Source organism: Cornus florida, unplaced genomic scaffold (assembly GCF_030987335.1).
Source record: "Cornus florida cultivar Cherokee Brave unplaced genomic scaffold, ASM3098733v1 CherokeeBrave_3.0.0_Hap2_Chr01, whole genome shotgun sequence".
In the NCBI taxonomy this organism is placed as follows: domain Eukaryota; kingdom Viridiplantae; phylum Streptophyta; class Magnoliopsida; order Cornales; family Cornaceae; genus Cornus; species Cornus florida.
The window spans coordinates 70,745,829-70,768,724 of record NW_026775571.1 but is presented as its reverse complement, the minus strand read 5'-3'; the positions used below and the strand labels follow the sequence as shown (position 1 = coordinate 70,768,724).

At 36.9% G+C, this 22,896-nt stretch overlaps 3 protein-coding genes and 1 pseudogene across 3 annotated transcripts; 1 reads left to right on the top strand and 3 right to left on the bottom strand.

Annotated features, from left to right (window-relative positions):
- The first annotated feature begins 10,295 nt into the window (after positions 1-10,295).
- Positions 10,296-11,512, top strand: LOC132274331 (putative F-box protein At4g22180). The gene is made up of 2 exons (XM_059775585.1): positions 10,296-11,467; positions 11,509-11,512. The coding sequence occupies exons 1-2, from the start codon at positions 10,296-10,298 to the stop codon at positions 11,510-11,512; spliced, it is 1,176 nt and encodes a 391-aa protein (XP_059631568.1).
- Positions 11,513-12,298: 786 nt separating this feature from the next.
- LOC132274321 (DNA-directed RNA polymerase II subunit RPB2-like) lies at positions 12,299-13,096 on the bottom strand. Its single transcript, XM_059775575.1, has 5 exons — positions 13,038-13,096; positions 12,836-12,956; positions 12,672-12,716; positions 12,352-12,584; positions 12,299-12,305 (listed from the first exon to the last, which is right to left on the bottom strand). Exons 1-5 carry the CDS (start codon positions 13,094-13,096, stop codon positions 12,299-12,301), a joined length of 465 nt encoding a protein of 154 aa, XP_059631558.1.
- LOC132299911 (DNA-directed RNA polymerase II subunit RPB2-like) lies at positions 13,051-17,015 on the bottom strand. The gene is given in 6 exon segments (XM_059796803.1): positions 13,051-13,291; positions 13,758-13,930; positions 14,050-14,202; positions 14,204-14,358; positions 14,473-14,681; positions 16,767-17,015. Coding segments are annotated over 5 exon segments (705 nt in total). The 5' UTR covers positions 14,644-14,681; positions 16,767-17,015; the 3' UTR covers positions 13,051-13,238.
- A 608-nt stretch (positions 17,016-17,623) lies between these two features.
- Positions 17,624-22,896, bottom strand: part of LOC132274311 (DNA-directed RNA polymerase II subunit RPB2-like) — a 31,240-nt pseudogene continuing 25,967 nt past the window's right edge.

Here is a 22,896-nt window from a genome sequence, read left to right as displayed (position 1 = left end):
TCAATATGAGGTTGTGTATCCTCAGTTACGTCATCTACTTGATGGTCAACATCATTTCTGCCCTCATTCACCTCAGTTGCATGTTCATTATTTCTTATTTCATCAACCTCCTATACGCGTCTTCATAATTTCTTATTTTATCCATCATATCTACCATAAAGCTGTCATCATAGAAGTCCAACAAACATTGTCATTGTAATCTACATCATTCCTATATTTAATTTCAGGCACATCAAAATCACTGTCATCTAAAGTTGGTATTGCAGACGCATCATCATTCTCATTCCCATATTTAGTTGGTATTGTAGGCACATAATCATTCTCATTCTCATTCTCATCTTCAGTTGGTATTGCAGACACATCATCATTCTCGTTCTCATTCTCATCTTCATATGGTATTATAAGCACATCAACATCATTCTGATTCTCATCTTCACTTGCTACTACAGGCACATCAACATTATTCTCATTCTTATCTTCAGGTGGTATTGCATTTCCTACTTCAGGAATTGACACCACATATAATTTAATTAGGCAGAACATATGGTACATTTGGAACATATCAATCACATCCCTGTCAGTCTTCAACTCCTTAACAATCCTATTAATGTAAGACCTATAGAATAGTTTACTTGTTCTAAGAGGATAACCAAGCAATCTTATCTTATACTTAAGTTCTATCATTGACATAAGATCACTATCTATACCCTCATAGATCTCAACAGACCCACCAAAAAATGGACTTAAATATGTACTACCAAACAGACCACTATAATGCATTTCCAGTGTGTAAAACTTTTCAAAAGCGGGATTAAAACCTAAAACAAGTAATTTTTAAATAAAACAAATATCATAAACCATCAAAACAAAATCAAAAGCAAACATGACACAAGTAAAATAAACAGTCCTGACACAGTTCCACAAAAAAATAGTATTTATAACTAATTTCAATAATAAATTACAAAAAATAAATTATGCAAAACATATATTATGAACAAAAAACTTAATTTAATGATCATTGGACCAGTACCCTATAAACAAACCCTAATTATCACTGGAACCATAGCCCTATAAACAAACCCTAATTTTGATTATAATAACATTAAACCTCAATATCGTACTCCCAAACAGTTGACATAACCCATCTTGAATCATACCCACCCAACAACAAGGACCCACATAAAAAATAAACGAATATAAAACTCTAAGTACTACAAAACAACGAAAATGAGTCAAAGTTTGTGTGATACCCCAAGATTTCCGGATGCGGGTTAGCCAAGCCTACGCCCGATTACCCGAGGATATCAAACCAATTAGTAACAAATGAACACAAAATACAATTAAGAAAACATGAATAAATAAATTGCTGAAAAGAAACTAGAATGATAAACCAAAACTGAAAACCTCAGAATAAATTTTTTATAAATAAAGTATTAATCTGATACATCCAACTTCTCCAATTGTAATACAACTTGTGAATCCATCTGGTGGACCCCTAATAAAACCAACACTGAGAAATGAACCACCGGAAAGGATTCCAATGCTAAATCATACAGGAACCGCCTATGTCGTCGTTGGAGTGAATAGTCGTCTCTGCTCAGCACGAACAAGCTCTAAGACCTGATACCGTCCGTTACCTGAAAAATAATAGTGGGTCAGGCCCACGGACAAGTTCTATCCTAACTACAATCCAAACAGAGACCCGATACGCAGATACATCATAGATGTCTCAACCATATCTATATAGTCTGTAAATAGATATATACATATAACCACACTACAGGACTCTCACTAGGCTATGCTGAGGGTCTCAACCTGAATAGAAGGCAACATGCAAAAACGCACCTGAGTGGGCATGACTACCTAAGCCTAACAGGGTATACCTCAACCAACATAGCTAGCTACGCATCCTACTGCATATAATCTCCCTAACCGTCGACTATGAGACTCAAGCTCAGATCGCGGTATCATAATTTATATATATAAATTCCCATCCAAACCAATATAGTGCCGCTCAATAGTTCGTTGCCATGACACGACATAAAATTAGGATTTATATGTTTTAATTAAATCCCTATCCATTCTACTAACAGAAAATATAAACAACCATCTAATATGTCGTTCAACTGTTTTAGTTGACATGACATGAAATCATGTAGGATTTGACTATTTTAGTTAATCCATTCCGTATGTATGAACGGGTTGGAATTAGCGTTTTGATCTAATTCGTCCCTCCGTATATCACCGTCCCATACCGGTGTATACCAAGCATATGATCCGTAAATGATGCAATAACTCAATCAATACATCATATAAATCCACATAATACAAATAGTTGATAAAACAGAATTGAAACAGTACATCAACTATAATCCCAAAATACCATCCCTGTAGTTGCTAAAACAGTTTAATAGTCCAACAACAAAAATCCCAATCCATAATCCAAGTAATTGCATAAACAATTTAATAATCCAGCAATTAGAATCCAAACATTTAATCCAAGTATTGCATAAACAGTTTAATAATCCAGTAATTAGAATCCAAACATTTAATCCAAGTAATTACATAAACAGTTTAATAATCTAGCAATTAAAATCCCAAATCCATAGTCCAAGTAACTGCAGAAAAGAATATAGTAATTTAACCATTAACATCCAAGATATGCATAGATCAAACTTGTTAATTAAATGATCATAGCATGCAACCAAAATAAGATTTATAAACATACTAGATCCTGCTGGATTGCCAAAATTAAGCTTAGGCAATTTAAGTGTTCTTCCATCCATTAACTGTATAAAGAAATGCATAACTTTTAAACGATTTGTTCTGTTAATTTAGGGATAAACTTAAATCAATTAAAGTCCTATTAACACCTAAAATTAACTTCTTAATCATTGTAATACCCCAAGTTTTCAAAAGGGTAAAATGGGGATTTAATTTTGTTTAATTGATTTAATTATTTATTGACTTGAAATTTGGTATGTGTTTTGAGTGATTTATTTTATATTTATTTATTTGTTTTCCTGTATTTGGTTTAAGTATAATTAATTAGTTGGTTATTTAATACAGATATAGTTATTATGAACGTGATTGTTTTGGGCACTTGTTTAATACTAGGTTTGGGTGATATTTAAGTTAGGGTTTAATTTGTAGATATATAAGTGGTAGCCGACATAATGAGTGGTGAAATTAGGATTAGGGTTTGATAGAGCCTATATATATAGAACAATTTATGTCTGCAAGGGTTTTGAGAAAACCATATTCACGTTATATCTGGAGAGGAGAAAACAGAGGTTCTGGAATTTGTTTTGAGAATAAACAGATGGGGGGATTTGAGAGATGAAGTAAAGGAATTGCTCGTGGTGAGCCAAGAAGTAACAGAGGTAAAAGGCAATGACCAGAGGAGGAAGGGAAGGTCTTGAGTTTACCGGAATTTGCAGACGGATGTTGAAAGGTTTCAAACCGAAACCTAAAGGCAAGTTTCATTCTCTATTTCCTGTAAACTTGTGTTCTGTGCATTCTTTTTAGTCTCCAGGGACTAATTCAACTTTTAAAATTAATGGTTGACGCATAACGTATCAAAATCTGTTTATGGTTTAAAACACTGAAATTGGTTCTTGCATAAAACTATGTTGATTAGGGCTTTAAACTTCTATAATTTAATTCGTAAGGAATCCAAGGAGTTTCTAGGATGGTTTGGAACAGAAATTTGATACCAGATTATCAAACTGTAAATTTTGTTGTGTCTAAAAAAAAACTGAAACCTGTTTCTTGCATAAACTATGTTGTGTTTGGTTTCGATTTTTGTCAATTGGTTTACACTTGAATATGAGGGGTTCCTAGGGCTGTTTAGACTCTGATTGAACCATGAAACTTCAAAAAAAAATCAGAATTGAAGGTTAGAGTTCACCAGTAGCAGAGAGGAAGATCAGAGGAGGAGGGAGGAGGCTCTCAGGGAGAGATCCAGCTCCTAAATGAAGGGAGCCGGCTCTCCATGTAGGGGAGCCGGCTCTAGGTGCTTTAGAGACGGCTCCCATGATGGGGGAGCCGCCTCTCTTGAAGGAAAACACCTACGGGTGTTTTCGAGTGACTTTTTGACTTAAGGGGGCCAAAGGAAATTTCTAGAAAATGAAGGGGAGTTCTAAATAATTAGAATTAACCTATAAGCCTCTAAAAAATAATTAATATATAATAGTGTAATAATCTTTGGAGGATTCATGAAACATAAACTTTGTATTGGCATGCTGTGGAAGAGAGTTTAATTTGATAGTTTATGTTAGCGAACTTAAACGGACTGCTAAGGAATTATGTGTGGAATGGTGTATCAATTATATATACAACTTAATGAAGGCTGGAAAGGTTGGTCTAGGATCTAGTTATAGATAGCTTGAGCTTTAAATCCTAAGTCACATGCTGTCAGAAGTTGAGGAGGTGTTACGTGCCGGTTGTGCTTTACCATTTAAATTGGAGTAATATGAAACACCATTAGGGTTTTATTTACGGTGCGGATTGGACTTCTGTGTGTCATAAGATCATGCGCAGGTTTAAAGATGGAGGATTAAATAGACGTCATATGATGTAGTTACTAATTTACACGCCGTCAAGGATTAAGGAGAAGTTAGTTACTAACCTTTGTTATAGTAATGAACTAGTATGGAAGAGGATGGTTTGGGAATGCTAGCATAATGTGCTCAGGTTTTACTTCTGACAATCATTATACCGTGCTATGGATGTTAATTGATGAACTATTTCAATTGCTGTTTATCAACTATATGGATGTGAATAATATAAATTGTTTATCAGTATTTTAACAGTTTATTTGGAGGATTTATGATTCTAATCATATACTGGATGCATAATAGGATCTTAATAATACCTGTTTTCTATTATGCTGGTTCATGGATATACTTGATGTTCTAATGAATGTGCATCACTGGTGGATCATTTGCATTATATGTACCGGTATGGGACGGTGACATATCAGGGATGGATTAGATCAAAAAAAACTAAGTCCTACCCTTTCATACATACGGAATGGATTAACTAAAACAGTTAAATCCTACATGGATGCATGTCCTGTCAACTAAAACAGTTGAACAATATAACGGATGTTTGTTTTATCTTTCTGCATTAGGAAGGAATTTATATATATATTTATGGTACCGTGATACGAGCTTGAGTCTCCTGATCACGGTTAGGGTGCGTATATTGCAAAGGTTAAGTAGCTAGATATAGCTAATGTTCCCTGGTAGGTCTAGGTACTTGGCCGCTGAAAAGCGTGTTTTATATGTCACCTTCTACCTAGGCTGGACTATGTTATAGGCTAGTGAGCATCCTATAGTGTGTGTATATATATGGACTATTTTAGATATTGCCGAGCTATCTAGGATGTATCTGCGTATCGGGTTTATGTACGGATTGTAGGAGAATGAAACTTGCATGTGGACCTGACCCACCTTTATTTTTCAGGTATTCGCCAGTACCAGCTTAGAGTTTGATCGTGTTGATGCAGATACAGACACTCACTCTTCCGGTTACATAGGATTTCCTTTCTATTATGGTTTTGGATTTTAATTCTGTAAATTTATATAAAGATTTGGATTTAGGGGTCCACTAGGTGGATTCCCGAGTTGTACGGATTTAAATTATATTGATTTATTATTTAAGGTTTGAGGATTTTCATTTTAGTATTCTTTCTGTTTATTATTATTTAAATCTTATTTCAGTTTTTCCTGCTTGTTTACATATTGATTGTCTGATATCCCTCGGATCTGTGCTCGTACTTGATCACCCGTGGCTCTAGAATCGAGGGGTATCGCAATCATTCTGTGCAGTCCTAGAATTTTTCCAGAATAGTTCAGTTCCACCCATCCGTTAACAGTATGTTAAATTGTATAGTTTAATATTGTTTTATCCACTAGTCTATAGGTATAATCTTTGCCAATAATTCATGAACTTATATTTAAAACCCATAGTGCACTTCAAAAACCATTTCAGAACACCAAACAAGTCCCCAAACAGTGCCCAAAAGTCCAGATTTCATGAAAACAAGGGAGTCTGCTCTTAAACTCGTAGAGCAGGCTCCAAACAAACATTGAGCAAGCTCAATTAAAAAAAAAGAGCCGGTTCCAAACACTTTGAGTAGGCTCCATTAAAAAAAAAAAGAGCAGGCCCAATCTTAAAAAAAAAAAACCTGAACCTCCTTCGGCCTTCTTCTTCGTCTCCGGCCACTCTCAACCTGTCTGTTTGGTTTTACAATAGTTCCTAAGAGTCCTAACTATGTCCAGTATAATCCCCATGGTGTGTTTACAGCAGTTAAAATCAAATACATAAACTATAAGTTCTACAGACTTTTCATGCTTTAAGAAACACACTGATATCAAATACGCACGAACTGTAATTAATCAGATTTTAACCCATACAGATCATCAATATAGCATCTATTGTACATGTGAAACTCAGTTAATGATTAATTAAACCCTAGAGACCATCTAGATGCACAGAACACAAGCCAAAGGAAAAGAGGAAGGAAAGAACTTGCCTGTGATTTCAGTTATGAAATCCCAGCGTCGGGTCCACTGTTCTGGCAACACTAAGTTACTGTCTAGCCTCCTTTTACTTCTGCTCTTCCCTTCTCCCAAGTCTGACCTTGAAGCCCCAGCCGGAAACCTCACAAACTTGTTTTGTTTCTCTCAAAACCTCACTCTGTATCACACTGTGTTTTGAGACGTGAATAGGGTTTTCCCACCCTTCTTTCAGGCTATAAACATATATATATATATGCACAGATAAAACCCTAATTCTAATGGTAATCTGAGATAGAAACCCTAACCTAAATAAAACCCTAATCGGCCCATAGGTTGAAATGACTGTATTAACGTAATTTAAATACTCATTTAACTTAATTAAATAAGTAAAAACCAAACAATAAATTAAACCATTACCACCAATCAATTAAATCAAGGAATGCAATTAAATTAAATAATCAAGCAATAACCACAATTTAAAGAAAATAATTCATTTAACTAAAACAACTAATTAAACAATTTGGTACCTAAGCACATAGAATCAAATTTAAATTCCAATTTTATCCTATTGAAAATTAGAGGTATTACAGTTTGTCCACACCTGGCACCATTTTATCCAACAAATGTGACACAAACCACCTGGAATCCACCACGATCTTCTCCCTATGAGCGATTGCATACACACAATACTTGCTTTCAACGATCGCCCTCAACATGCACTCTCTTCCATACACTGCCCACATAAACACAAACACAACACAACACAACACTTAGGACACAAATCGTTTTATTAGAAAGAGTGTTTTAATAGAGAGGGAGTGTGTATCACCTCACACGACGTCGTTTCACACAAATGTCAAACTTGCCATTTAAAATCAACAATTTTACCTAATAAATAATTAATATATTGACAATGACATTATTATCATTTCGCAACAACTTAACGGTTCCGTCACAAAATGGGGTCAACGTGATAGATTCTCTTACTTCAGGGAGTTTTTTTTATAATTGAGGGGGTTATATGAAGAATTTGGAAATAACATGGGGGTTTTATGATTTTAACCCAAATTTTATATACACATAGTGAAAAATTATTGTATGGTTCTTTAATTTTATCACATCACATAGATTTTGTGATTTATTTCCATACACAGTGAAAATAGAATATTTGTTCCATTTACTAATTCTTAATTTTCAAATTCAAAATTTGTACACAACATTTACATCATTTATGGTTTTTAAGACACATACTTCGGGGGATTTTCAAAATTCAAGAGATTAGGAGAAAAGGCGTTTGATGTGGACTTGGTTTGTTACACATTGAGAATCAATAAATAATTATAAAATAAAAAAAAATCAAGAATAATGCTTTCTTTTTTCTTTTTTTTTTTTAGGTAAAAATAATGCTTCTTCTTTCGTAAGCTAGTGAGTGACAACTCGGTCAAAATTCCCCTTATTATTAGGAAAAAGGAGAGTACCCTCAAACAGAGTTAAGTATCTTTATGTTGATCATTTGAATGCAATAGTAAATCTCGTCAGCGAATTTTATCGCGTTCAATTAACCTCATGCTACTTTTAAAAATAAAATATGCTTGATTTTTAACTTCCAATGACACTAACCAAGAGTTATAGTAAATTTTTTTATTTCACAACATTTACACAAAGAACCATTGTAGCGCTTGACAATTCCTATCTTTCGAAATCCAAGATCAAACCCGATGGTAGGTAGAGCTTACAATATTTTAAATGGCATTTTTTTGGAACTTCTTGTGCAATGATTTTTTATTATTATTTTTTTTCATAGCAAAATAATGTCAAGCCACGTGGAATTCGAAAGATGTATATTATAACTACATGCAAGCTGAAATTAGGGGTCAAAATTGGGTTGGGCTTTCGAGCCTACAAGGAAAGCTTTCTGGTTGGATCACACTGGTCCGTGGGCCATCAGATCATGGGTTCTTGTAAACAGCTATCACTACATTATTTTTCCACCAAAAAAAAATTTTCATATTAGTTTTATAAAAAATTTCATGTAATATAATAAAATTTTCACTTATTTATGAATGGATTCTCAATTTTCAAAAATGGCAACACTTCAAAAATGAAACGGTGTCAGTGTCGTTAACTTAGATAAGATCATAAGAGAATCAAGTATTATATGTACTTTAAACTATAAAAGCTTTTTAGTAGAGCGGTCACAAAATTACTGTAAGTAAAAAGCATGTTATGCGTTTGGTAATGTATTTTATAAAGCGATTTTTATATTTAAAGCACTTGTAAATTTGTTTGGTAACAATGTTGCTTAAAGCACTTTTACTACCGAATTTACTAATAGTATCCCTATCCTCTGTATATTTTGTTTTGGTTCTATTTAATATGACTTCTTGCTTACAAAAAAAAAAAAAAAAAAAAACAATAGCACTCGTATTTATGAAATTCAAATTGTATAGGATTCAAGATTGAAATTTAGTTTTACTAATTATTGCTTGTTTTTTTCATGAATATACCCGATTCAAGAAGTTGATCTAAAAAACATGTTGATATATATGGACAAGAAATAATATAAATATAGATTTTGGATAAATGAAAAAAAATTGGATGATTATGGAACTAAACTCCACTAAACTTCTAATATAACTTGAATCTCTAATATATAGGTGAAACCTTATAAGGAAGGACACTAAATTTCTAATATATAGGTTTCTTAAAGGGAAGGGTATGATAACAACAATACTAACAAGTTCCCGTTTTTAGACAACACAAATTGGTTTGCATAATATTTGTATATTTTTTTAACACTAAGGACAAAATCGTATTTATAAAAGTAAAGAGGGATTAAATTGTCCAAAACAATATAATATCATAAAAAATCTACGTCCGCTTAAAAACACAATTTTAAAAAGTTACGATTTGTAACTTCGTGAACGCGCTTTTTGGATGAAACCTCTATTATCTATCCGCACTTATTTTGTTCACCAAACGCATCTCACTGCAGTTTTCTAAAATTTAACATGCTATTGGAATTTTTTCTTTTTATTAATAAAATAGCAATTTGATATAAATATTAAAATGAAATGATTAAAAATAATAATTGTTCGATTTTTATTCAAAATTTTCGGTTGAATTTAATCCAATGAGTCAGCTCGGCTTGGTGCCTCGTTAACTATCAAGTTTAAGTTTCGATTTTCTTTAAGTACAAGTAATTTCCTGGGATCAAGTCCGAACGCCCGAACTTTACCTTACCCATACGAAGGGAATGCTTTACACAATATCCGGTAGATAAGTCGGGCAAAAGCACCTAATACCCTAGCGATGTATATATATATATATATATAGTTGGATTTGAGTGAGGCAAAATCAGAGTGTAAACGGAACTATTGGGCCAAAAATTGGGCCCACAACACACACCGCCTTTATAACATACGCACCGCCGCCTTTACATATAACATGCACACCGCCGCCTTTACATACGCACCGCCTATTCATGTAACATATACACACACCGGCCTATAACATATAACAAATACAGCCGGCCGCCGGTGCGAAACTATTCTGATCAATCTCTCTGTCTACAAGAAATTACACACACATACGCACACAAGAAACTATTTTGTGATCAATCCCTCTGTCTACAAGAAATTACAGACATACGCATACAAGAAACAATTTTGTGATCAATCTGTGTCTACAAGAAATTACAGAGACATACGCATACAAGAAACTATTTTGTGATCAATCTCTATAGAGTTTCGAAGCATAGACATAGACATGGCAGTGATTTCCAAAAAAACCTATTTGGGTCATCGCATCAAAAGAAGAAAAACATCAGCATCATCACCACCACCGAATTGGTCTGGACTCCCCACTAACTTGTGGAAGTCAATCCTGAACAGATTGTCTGTGGTCGATTTGCTTAGCGCCGGAGCAGTGTGTCGTTCTTGGTGCTCTGTTGCAGAAGCCATAAAATCATCTCTAGAGAGTCCCCTATTTGATCAACCGTTGCTCTTGCTTCCTGGTCCAGATCATGGCAAAAAAAATAGCCCTTGCTTATACAATTTTACAGAGAAAAAAGTGTACAAGCAGATGATGAATATTCCAGAACACTTGGGTAATTGCAAAGGATCATCCCATGGGTGGCTGATTTTGTTGGACCAAGAAGCATTCCCACATATCTTCAATCCATTCTTGGGGGCTAGGATTCAACTCCCTCTTTTTGAAGTTCGCAAAACAAGCCTTCATTGCTTCTTTGTCCGGGATATTAAGAAAGTTGTACTCTCATCAGACCCAATTCAGAGTAAGAACAACTACTGGGTAGGAGTAATATATGGTGTAATTGATCCCAAGCTTGCCTTTTGGAAGTATGGAGACAGTGAATGGACTGCCCTGGATGGTGCAGATCATGCCTACTGTGATATCATTTCTCACCATGATCATATTATTGCTTTGGGTGAAACAGCTTCAGTTGAAATCTGGGATTTCAATAATTCTGTCCCTGCAAAAAAGATGCAGATTGAGCCTATTTTTCCTGAGAAAAGGGTGGAATTTGAAAATTCTCTTGGAGATGATCTTTATACCATTCAAAGTTACATAGTGGAATCAAAGGGTGATCTGCTGCTTATTGTGAGGTATATTGGGAATCATGTTCGCTGGGACGGTGTAGTTGTTCATGAGGCAGACCTTCTTGATGAAGAGAACCAATGCTGTATTTGTTCTCACTTGACAAAGCTATTTCATGTTTACAAGCTGGATTTCAGTCAGAAAACATGGGAACAACTGGCATCAATAGGCGATGATCGCGTGCTGTTTTTGGGTCGGAATCAATCTGTGTCACATTCAGCAAAGGGTTTTCCATCTTGTAAAGGGAATTCGATTTACTTCACGGACAATTACTATTGTGATCATTTGGGTGAGAATGACATGTATGGGCATGACACGGGCAGGTTTGACATGGAGAATCAGAGTATAGAAGTGATTAATGAAGATAAAGATGATTGGCAGAAGATTCAACCAGCACCCATTTGGGTTGTTCCTAATCCATGCTACTAGAGACATCCAAAGATATAATTTAGCAGAGTAGTTTCTTCCTATTTTTGTATTCTTATAGGCTACAAAATTGTGTATTAATAAATTTTTGAATTGCATATATATATTTTTTATTTTGATTTGAAGTAAGAACGTAGTTTTTGATTTGTTGGTCCTTGTGAATCTGTTGATACTTGTATGTGAAAGTTTATACTACACTCTGATGGTCAATCAAAATGGCCCTCTTTTTGAAAGTTGTTCTGAACTAAATTAAAAGGAAAATTGTAAACCAAGGAAAGAAGCTTATTAAAATTATAACAGCCACACATACCAAAATCAAAATACTCTACCTCAAAATTCTCAGTACCCCATTCTTCCAAAAATTCCAAAATGGGATATGCTGCTGATCCAACTGTTATATACACCATCAGTGCAAGATTCTTTACCAGTCCACAAGCCTAATGTAACACCAGATGACACACAAATGTACGTAGAAAAAGATGCAAATTATAACGCAGAATTCTATATTATGCAGCAAACTCACTTGTCCTTCAGGAGTTTCTGCAGGGCACATCATTCCCCATTGGGAATTGTGCAACTGCCGTGGTTTTGCTAGTTTCCCTGGTAAATGCAATTTATAACACAGTTAAAGCTGAAGGTTAAGAAAAAATAAACAAGCAATGGAGTTGCAACATAGATGAAACTGTGTGTGTGTGTGAGAGAGAGAGAGAGAGCCCTTATGGGGAAATCTAGACCCTTAACAGCATCATTGAACAAACAATGACAGAGAAAACTAAAATACCTTCTCGCCCTATTGGAGAATTCAATCTTCACAAGTGTGACAAAGTGGAGCCATATGTTAGGCGATTTAACACCTATAGAAATCGGAGAACATTTTAAAAATGATACTGCACATTCACCGGCTGCATTTGCCTGTCCCCGGTTCCCAATAGCAAGTGAGTATTTAAGGCCACTAGTAATTGGTTTCGCTTTAATTGCAAATTGCAGATTAACATCCTTCCCATTGTCAACACTCTGCACGATGCACAAAATTATATACATTCAAGCACCAGCAAAAGCATCAAATATAAACTATATTAAAGACTCCGTATGTAAAATAACCTTCTGAGCATAAGCTCTCACATCCCTTGTTAACTTTCTGACTAGCTGCAGTAATATAAACAACCACCAAAACTTTAGAAACCCAAAATCTTTGAAAACCCAAATGAAAATCAAGGACTTTCAAATGGTCATAGAAGCTCCAAAATATTAAAGCAATCACAAACCATTCGAAAGAGGCCACCAAGCAAAGGACCAGCAAGATCGAGTCTCTTATTGCCATAGTGATCCCTATCATCCTCCGCCCTTCGTCCAATTGCACGTAGCAGAAGCTGGTGAATAATATATCTGGTAGAAAAGCAATTAATGTCTCTCTAAATCACTAAGAAGCCACAAAAAAGGAACATATTCAAATTAGACAAAACCTACTCAAAATAGTAAGCTTTCTTTGTCTCACAATACTCTCCTACACCAACATGAGGAAGCATTTCCTTTTGGAGGATCTCTTTGGCATACCTACGAAGTAAATGAACAGGAGACTCTCCTTAAACAAAAAAAGAAGCACAAAAGACAGCTTTACACTCGTGTATAACAACAGCCAGCATTCATAACACATATTTAATCCTCTTTTCATTTGTGACACCAACAGTGGCCTCTCGTTTCCCGACGTAGTACAGTGCAACCTGCAATACGGGAAGAAAAGCATAACCATCTCAGTAAGGCCGCACTGCCACATCACCACAAGAATAGTGAGAAAAAAAGAAAAAAAACAGAAAAGAGAGAGAAGAAATCAAATGGATGCTAACATTTACAATGAAACTGAATTTGCAATCTAGGAAACAAGAGCTGAAACCTAAACAAAGATATTGAAGCTGCTAAAAAATCAAATATGAATTAGAACCGAAAGGACATTACTTTTGAAAGGTAAAAACAATTTTAACGCCAGCAAGCCCGAAGATTATGTTTAGTTCATATTGGAAACATGAACTGCTATATTTATTCATATTGCTTGAAGTTTAGCTTATTCAATACAGAGCAAACCAGAAAGAAAAGCTAATCTCACACTAACTACCCGTTAAAAAAAAAAAAAAAAAAAAGGATAACAGATAAAAAAAATTAAATGATGATATAATACAGTGGGAGAGTTACCTGTTGATTTTATATTACAAATGCTTCTTCCAAGGAGGGTCGTAGCAACTCCATGAGTGTCAGAGAAATCATAGCAAATATGCTCAAATATATCTTTGTCAGCAACAAATCCTAATGCCCGAAGCACAATAATAATAGGAATCTCAGTCCAAATGTACGGAAGGGTAGGAGCCCTGCAGTTACATAACATACCCAAAAACAACAAAAAAAATTCATAAATTCCATAAGAATTCAAAAGGCAAAAAAAATAAATAAATAAATAAAAAAAGTGCTCCAAAAAACACCCCTAAACACCATATTTAATGCCCATACCCCTTTGGCACTAGTCCGTGAAAGCATCCACACAAAAATGCTACTGGGTGGCCTGTTCTGGGAGTCCACCATTGATCGGACTTCTGCCACATAAGCATACTTGTTTGGCTTCCTCTTCTTAAACACAAACGTGATTGGTGCTCATCTTCTCCTAAGCAATTAGAACCTTTTCACTCCCATTGTTAATGAAATACCCACCTTGATCATATGGACACTCTCCCAGATCCGTCAAATCTTTCTCTGAATTCTGATATAATGTGCAGTAGCTCGACCAGAGCATTATAGGAACCTAAAGTATATGGCAAAAAAGAAGCAGAAAGTCAATCCTGAAGGACAACAAAGAGGCATAAGAGCCTATTCCCAGATGTCAAACTTTCATCAGTTCGGAATCCAATTCACATACCTTCCCAACGAAGACTTTAGTAAAATCTTGAGTTTCAGTTACTTCTTCACCATCATGCCCTTTCTTTATCACTCTCTTAGTGACATCCACAAACAATGGAGCCGAGTATGTTAGATTCCTCAATCTCGCTGCCTTCAGAAACAAAGTCACAGTTTCTCCATCTGACATCATTGGCTTACTAAGATATATCTGACCAAAGCATAGATGGTCTGCAAGACACCCATAATCATTATGACCAAGAAGCAAAGTTAGCCCATAAAGGAAATTCTATTTCTACTTTCAATCAAGCAATCAACAAAACTAATTTACTCTATGGATAGTATAACAATAATAATTTATTTCTCTTGTAACATTTAAAATCACATTTATTTTTAAAGAACAGAATACTAACAAAGTTTGTATATCTATTTATATAAAATGGTGACCCTAAATAGTTGGAAAAAATGCATTGCTAGGCATATTTATTATATAAAATACGTAGAACTTCCATTAATTTATAATATGGAAGATGAGGCTTAAAGTCAGAAAGACAATTATATTAAATATACTACTACTATACTTTTACCATATTTTTGCCATTACAATTGTATTTGTGGTGACCACGTATACCATAGAAAAAGGAAGGTTGAATAATTCGGGCATGTCATCTTGTTTTCAAAATTGTCTTATGTGATTCCTTTTAAAATGTATTTGTGCTACAAAAATCACTTGGGCAGTGCCTTAGCTGCACCGGCCAAGTGTATGACTTAATGTAATTTATTTGGAAATTATAGTCGAGGACAAGTTCAAACACGTGTCTAAAAGTGTCTAAAAATGTCACAAACATGGAAGCTCCATAGAATTGTCCGTGCTTCTTAGGCAAGAAGAACTCAGACCAACACAAAATTTGTTTTCATTTTTGCTTCCCATCAAACAATTACCGAATTTTATCTCCCACATACAATTGCATTAACTAACCAATAAATACAATAGATTCTGGTAAAACTTAAATTACAATTACAATCAAACAATGATGAATCTTTACATCCTTTGTCTCATAGGTTCATTAAAAGCAACCCAGGATTGCCAGTGTTACAGAACCATATAGTCATAAAACAACTAACCAATTATCTTAAGCAAAACCATAATTTCAATTCAGCCAAACTAACAAAAAAAATATTAGGCTTTTCCAAGAACCACCCAGGAACACAGGAAAAACAAATTACAAAACCAACCACCTAAAGCTACTTCACACTAAAATCACAAAGATCTTCAATTTCCATCTTCAGTCAAACTATTAAGATACGTTATCTTGACCAACCAACTAAAGCAACTAATCAATGACTATTTTATATCAGAAGTCCATCATTCAGTTAAACATAACAATTTTTTACCCCAACTACTTCAGGCAGATTTTCAATTTCACTATATCTAAGGTAGTCTTGTTTGCCCTTGCCCAAACCACATTGATCGATGTAATGCACCCTGCACCTTCTATCACATTCATGGGTGTTCAATAAAGAAAATTATGTATTAATCTTTTATTGTTTTCCGTGTACCTTTAAATTGATCAATATATAACACAATCTCCTTTTCTATAATGCCTTTCTTCTTCTAGTCTATAATTTATTAGAAAATTGTTTGGCATAAGATATATTGACTCGATCAAATCTCACAATTATGGGGCTTCCACTTCTTTTATGCTGCAAGTAAATGAATACTAAAATAAAGAATCTCACTCTTATGGGTCTGCAAACATATAAATTTTGACAACTTCAAATATGTAACAAAGGTAGAAAACGTCAGCACTAAAAAAAAAAAAAAAAAAAAAAAAACAAAAACAAAAACAAAAGTATACAACCTATCACCATCAACCGCTTTGCTTCAAGGGGGCTGCATAACAAATTTATTATGCTGATTTTGGTGTTTCCTTGGGGTGTCTTAACAATACCAGAGTCATCTTGGTTTATCATTACCAGTTAATGGAGAAGAATGTCCTTTTAAGACTTAATTAACTCAAATGATCAATTCATGAAAAAGCTAAATTTGAAAACTATTTAATAATGAGCTATGCTATGTAAACGGAAAAGACACACCGAATAAACTATGCCAATCCAATTCATTGGTCAAGTGGTGTCACCAGTGAAGTCTACTTCAACACTTGAAATGGTGGTTTAGGCTTTGTTAGCTTGGAAACACAAAACAGAGATGCAATTTTAAAACATACGTGGAAACTTGTGTCAAATACTCAGAACAAACTATGACTCAAACAAAATACTTAATCAGAAGGAGATATTTTGGGGATTTTAGCATACCTCAACAAAGCAGTTGATATGGAAAAAGCTACTTCAGCTGAGATCCTTAGCAATGCCCTTCTTAATCAAAAGCAGGGATAAAAATGGTTCAGAAACTCTCTTCCGGACTAACAATTGGCTGCAAGAAGGCCCTCTGTTCCTCAAATACAGCCACTCGCCAGCCCATCTTTCCTTGATTCCTCGCAACCATTTTACTCAGGTGATTCTTAGTGTTTCTTTTAAGTTGCATGTTAAAAGACCCTTGGCTATTCAAGTACTGCTTGAAGCTACGTTACTTAATTAGCAGTGAGATCCTTCGGCAGCTTATAGCTTAATTGGCGCAGGGAAAGAAAGTAATGCATATAATCCTTTAGACCAATATGAAACTATGGGCGGTATTGCAAAATGATGCACTAGCAGCGCGACCAATACCTAGTTCTTAATATATTTTTTCAGTGCGTGCACGAATGGCCACTTAAGAACTGAAACAGGATGGTGTAGCAAGGTCCCTTTGGATTGAGAATCAATGCTTGATCTCATAACCCCAAGAGTAGGTTTATAAACTCCACGGCCGCTCCCATTTACGTAGCTCTTCTTCTCTCCCTCCTTTTTGATAATGTTGTGCCTTCTCAATCCATTGATTTCCTCTACAACGGATTCAACCCAACAGACAAATATGGATTCTACCAAACAAACCTTATTCTAGTTGGATTTGCCACCATCATCCCACCAAGTGGAGCTCTTGAGCTTACTAACAAATCCTCTACTAATGTAAGAGGCCATGCATTCTATCCCCAACCAATACAAAAATGTATAGACTTGTTTAAAGATGCGAAAGTGCTTTTATTTCAGAATCTCATGAACCATGATTTTTAGATAGTATATCCAAACATTAGCTTAAGTGCATCTCCTCCACCTCTCAAAAATGAGGTTGAGGGTTTAGGTCCAATTAAGACTAAGTGGGTGGTTTGTGTTACCTATCAAGAGAAAAAGAGAAAGAGATAGAGAAGAAGAAGAAGAAGAAGAAGAAGAAGAAGAAGAAGAAGAAGAAAATTCTGAGAGAGTACAACTCACTGTAACATCCGTGGGAGTAGCATCTCCTTCCTTCCCCACGTGAGCTGCAACTTTACCCACGATGCACTCAATAAGCTGCCCAATTGTCATTCGAGATGGGATACCATGCGGATTCACAATAATGTCAGGGTGATGCCTTCGACAGTCCATGGCATGTCTTCTTGCATGTAAGTCATGCCGACTGTTCCCTTTTGACCATGCCTACTGCTAAACTTATTGCCGTTTTGAGGTATCCGAACAGATCTCACCCTTACTTTCACAAATCTCAACCCATCGGCATTTGTTGTTAGTAACACCTACAAAAGTACCATAAAATTAAGCCAAGAACAGAAAATTAATATAAAAAGAAGCCCAGATTCAGCATTGAAAGAAGAACAAACTTGATTTAATATTCTTTCTTGATAAAATTCATTGTATGGTCTATTAGCCTAAATGGAACATACAACAGCAGCCAAATTTGATAGGAAGAGAAAATTAAAGTAAGGCACACCTAATCCACCTTCCAATGTCATTGTGGCGTAAGCTTGTGCTATGATCACACTTTGTGTAACGTGAAGCTTGTCCCTTAGCACCATCCTGAGCAATAGGAGTGGTCTTCCCGATAATTAAATCCTCACCTGAAACTCTTGTTCCCTAATATAGAATGATAGCTCAATTTTAGAATATTTGAATCAAGCAGGAAAGAACGTGGAACCAAACAAATTTGCATAAACTCACAGGAGGGGCAAGACCATCGTCGTCCAATTTATCATAGGAACCATGTCGCATGCCCAGGAAAACAGTTCCTCAGATAAATGCCAGTTTCACACAAGCTGGAGAGCACCAACAGTATACAAACTCAGCACTTACCATGGTATTAGCTCTATCGGGACGTCCAAAATCCTCTTTAACAAGTGTCCCCATCTTCTTCTCTTCATCCCTACAGAAAAGAAAATTATTAATGCAATATCTCTGATCCTTAAAGAGAAATTACAAACAAGCAAAGAAATTAACGTGCAAAAACATTATGGGAAAAGAAATATAAATTTAATTACCTATATGATCGGAAAAATAGTGACCGAAAGAATCCACGATCTACTGATGACTAGTTCACAACAACAGAATCTTCTTGGTTATATCCAGAGAAGCAGGCTATGGCAACAATGGCATTCTAAATCAGAAAGGAAGACACAGAAAAGATTGTCAGAACCATTACCAAAGTTATTGCTACAAAAGCAAGAACTTACAATGCCAGCAGGTAGCTGCCTAAAGTGCAAGTGCTCCATGGCTCGAGTAGTAACAAGAGGCTTCTGAGGATAGTAGAGAACGTAGGCCAACGTGTCCTGAAAGATTTAGAGAATAATAAGTAATCCTAACTCGTCATAGAAGACAATATGCATAAGAAAAGCTCAAATTTAGAAGAAAAATAGAGAAAAAGGGAAAGAAGGGGAGCAAGACAATTTCATACCATACTTAATTGGTAGTTGGTGACATAAATTCCCATGGCTTGCTTACCCATAGCTGACTGATATGTATGACGTGGAGACTGATTGCAAAAATAACAAATAAGTACGATAGGGAAGAAAATATGTTTTCATCAGATAAAAGTCATCAGAATGATAAACTTACTTGGTTGTGGTCGGGAGATGGTATAATTGAAACACAAACACCCAATATCAACGATGGATGTATTTCACAATGGGTATAAGGTTCAGAATAAGTGGATTAAGCCTCGCACTTACAAGATCCTGGAGCAATTAACATTAACATTTAGTAAATGTTCCATTATATCTTGAAGAGACGGTTGATTAACACAATAATTCGAGACAGGTGTTTGAGCCAAACTGAAACTGTTTCTTGGATACTCACATTAATTGTCATGAAAATCATAGTAGTCTCTTCTGCCTCTGTGTCTCTATACATCCCTTTGCTACAAGATCATGCCAACCACCCTCTTCTGGGGTTTCCTGAAATAAAGATATACCGTTGGTATCATTGAGGATATACATTTTGCCAAAACATATGTCAATAACTTTAATTGAACATACCTTTTGTTGTAACACTTGGATATCTTTCTTTTTTATAAGAAGTCTTTGTTTCTCCACGATAAATAATGTTCGACTGCAACGGCCATATTCAGTGAAATCATACGGCAGCTTATAGCTGGATTGGCGTAGGGGAGAAAGTAATGCATATAATCCTTTAGACCAATATGCAACCATGGACGGTATTGCAAAAGGATGCACTAGCAGCGCGACCAAAACCTAGTTCATAATATATTTTTTTCAAAGCGCGCAGGAATGACCACTGAAGAACTGAAACAGGATGGTGTAGCAAGGTCCCTTTGGATTGAGAATCAATGCTTGATCTCATTGCCCCAAGAATAGGGTAAGTAACTGAGGAGGCCCAGGACGACATGGGTCGGATCTGACTTGCAAGCACGACATCCGGTCCGTATAGCTGGGTCGGCCCATAAAAAGACACTGCCATATGGGCCGAACGCGAATAAGCCCATCAAAGGTGACCAGGACTTATGGAGGAACAGGCCCAGATCCAGCAATCCGTCAATATTTGTAAATATCTTGTAAATATCTATAAATAGGAGAAGGAATGGAAAGAATGGGAGAGATCTTTTTGTTGAAATGTAAGAATTCTAGAGAGAGAAAGAGAGTATGAATTTCTTGCATCTTCAATTGGCGCCGTCTGTGGGAATCGCATGGAAGTTTGGTTGATCAATGAGGAATATCGAGTGGATTCAGACCAATTCGGTTGATCGAGACTCGATCTTTGGGATTTGGATCCAGATCTGAGCGATTGTGACCTACTCTGGAGGAATTACAGTTCTTGAAGCTTTGGCAGAAGTGGCTTCAGATCTACGCAACAACGAGTTGTTCGATTGTGGCAGGATCTGACGGATTTAGAGTTCAGACAACTCAGATCTCGTAAACGGTGAGCATAATTCGGAGAATTCGAAACCAGATCTGAAAAATTCCCACTCACGAAGCTCGGATCTACTCGCGAACTTGAGATTAATGCCTTTACTCCGTTCAGGAATAATGATAGGTGAAAGCTCCAATCCGATGGAGGCTGTCCAACAAACAAAGCTTGAGGAGTTGATGAACTTGATTGAAGCTCTCAAAAAAGAGAATGCAGAATTGAAAGCTGGAATGCAACATCGGCAAATACCTGCGGTTTCGCATCCACTTCCGGTCGGTGAAGGAGGTGTTCAATCTAATATCGCGCGTCAAGGCGAGCAGGACGAGAACAATCAGTCAGCTCACCACCGTGATGAAAGGATGATGGACAATTTGCTGCCAAATGTTCGTCGAGTTGAGGATCACGAAGGATCGACTCACGTTGATCCGCGACATGAGCAGATTAGACGGAATGAAGCCATAACCTTCGATCCGCATCGGGAAAGGTTCGACCGAGAGGAAGTGATAGAGGTTGATCGCCGTCGAGTAGCGTCGCCTTGGCAAAGAGAGTTCATAGAGGAACGGTCGTTCGATCCGTCTTACCGGCCCTCCATGGCTACTATCACTCATCGCGGTTCGGAGGGCAGAACCGTAACTCACAGAGCTACCGCTGGACTCCAGAGAGAGAATGAAGCTCTCCGATCCGCAGCTCGAACGGTTGATTCACCATTCACCGGCGAGATCTTGAATGCCCCGCATCCAAGGAAGTTTGCTATGCCAGTCTTTATTCTGTTTGACGGAACAACCGATCCGATCGATCATGTGTACCATATCCAGTTGAAAATGGCCCTGAATACGGAAAACGACTCTTTAATATGCAAATGTTTCCCTACAAGCCTAGCCGGACCGGCGCTCAGCTGGTTCAAAAACTTGCCTAGGAGCTCCATTGGTAGCTTCAGAAACCTGTGCGATCGGTTCATAAGCCAGTACTATGGGAACAAGCGCCCACCGAAGGACATCTCGAGCCTATTCACGATGAGGCAGCACAAAGATGAACGTCTCTAGGCTTTTCTTACCAGGTTTAATCTCACTAAGAGTATGGTGATCGAATGCCACCCTTCTACAGCAGTTCAAACCTTCAAGTTAGCCATGACACGTGGAACTCCGTTTCACACCAGTCTGGTAGTGAACACGCCGACTACTATGGATGAACTTAATGAAAGAGCCGATGGCTTTGTGCGCCTAGAAGAAGAGGAGGCAGCTAATGCTCGGACAGCGTCGCTCGTGTCGACCGAGGAAAAGTCCAAGGCAAAGATCAGGCAGAAGCAGGCTCAGCCGCAACGTCAGACCTCTTGGAAGGCAGAAAAAAGGTCCAGGGAGGAAGAGCTGATTACTCCGCTGAAGGTCACTCTGGCGAGGCTGTATCAGGAGAACAAAGATAAGTTTCATCCACCACTGCCAATTAGGCAACCCCTCGAACAGAGGGATCAGACTAAACATTGTGCTTTCCATTCCGATTTCGGTCATCAGACTAACGAATGCAGGAACCTGAGGAGGCAAGTGGAGATGTTGATAGCTAGAGGGGAGTTCGCGAGTTATGTTCAAGGCTCGGCGATAGAGCAGAATCGACCGGTGGAACAAATAAAAAGGAGTCATAAACAAAGCTCCCACAATTCACAACCAGTTCGTATAATCAATGCTATCCATGGTCGACCCGAGCCTAGTGAAGAGTCAGATGAGCTACTCCGGGCGCGCCTGCGGCAGGCGCAGATGAAGAAAAGGGTCAGCAGTGTGAATACTCTACACCAGCAGAGCCCGTCGATGCAGATAAAGTTCGACTGGACAGACCTGCAGCGTGTTCAACTGCCCCATGAAGACCCGTTGGTAGTCAGTTTGACAGTAGCGGACTGCTTGGTGCGCAGAGTTCTGATCGATCCTGGGAGCAATGCGAATGTCATGCCGAGGGACACATTTGATAGGCTCGAGATTAAACCAGAGAGGCTCAAGCCCACTGGAAATCCCTTGTTAGGGTTCGATGGGAAGAGGGTGGAGCCCGTCGGGATGGTGGAAGTAGAAGTTCAAGCTGCAGAACGAGCTCTTATGGAAACTTTTGTGGTTGTAGAAATTCACCCCTCGTATAATCTCCTGATGGGAAGAGGATAGATTCACAGAGTCCAAGGTGT

Coding starts and splice junctions, on each gene's coding strand:
- LOC132274321 (XM_059775575.1), bottom strand. CDS start 13,096: ATGCTTCCTCATGTTGGTGTAGGAGAGTATTGTGAGACAAAGAAAGCT. Junction 12,957..13,037: donor AAGAAAGCTTACTATTTTGA/GTAGGTTTTGTC, acceptor CTTTTCTACCAG/ATATATTATTCACCAGCTTC. Junction 12,585..12,671: donor TGAGAGCTTATGCTCAGAAG/GTTATTTTACAT, acceptor TGCATCGTGCAG/AGTGTTGACAATGGGAAGGA.
- LOC132274331 (XM_059775585.1), top strand. CDS start 10,296: ATGGCAGTGATTTCCAAAAAAACCTATTTGGGTCATCGCATCAAAAGA.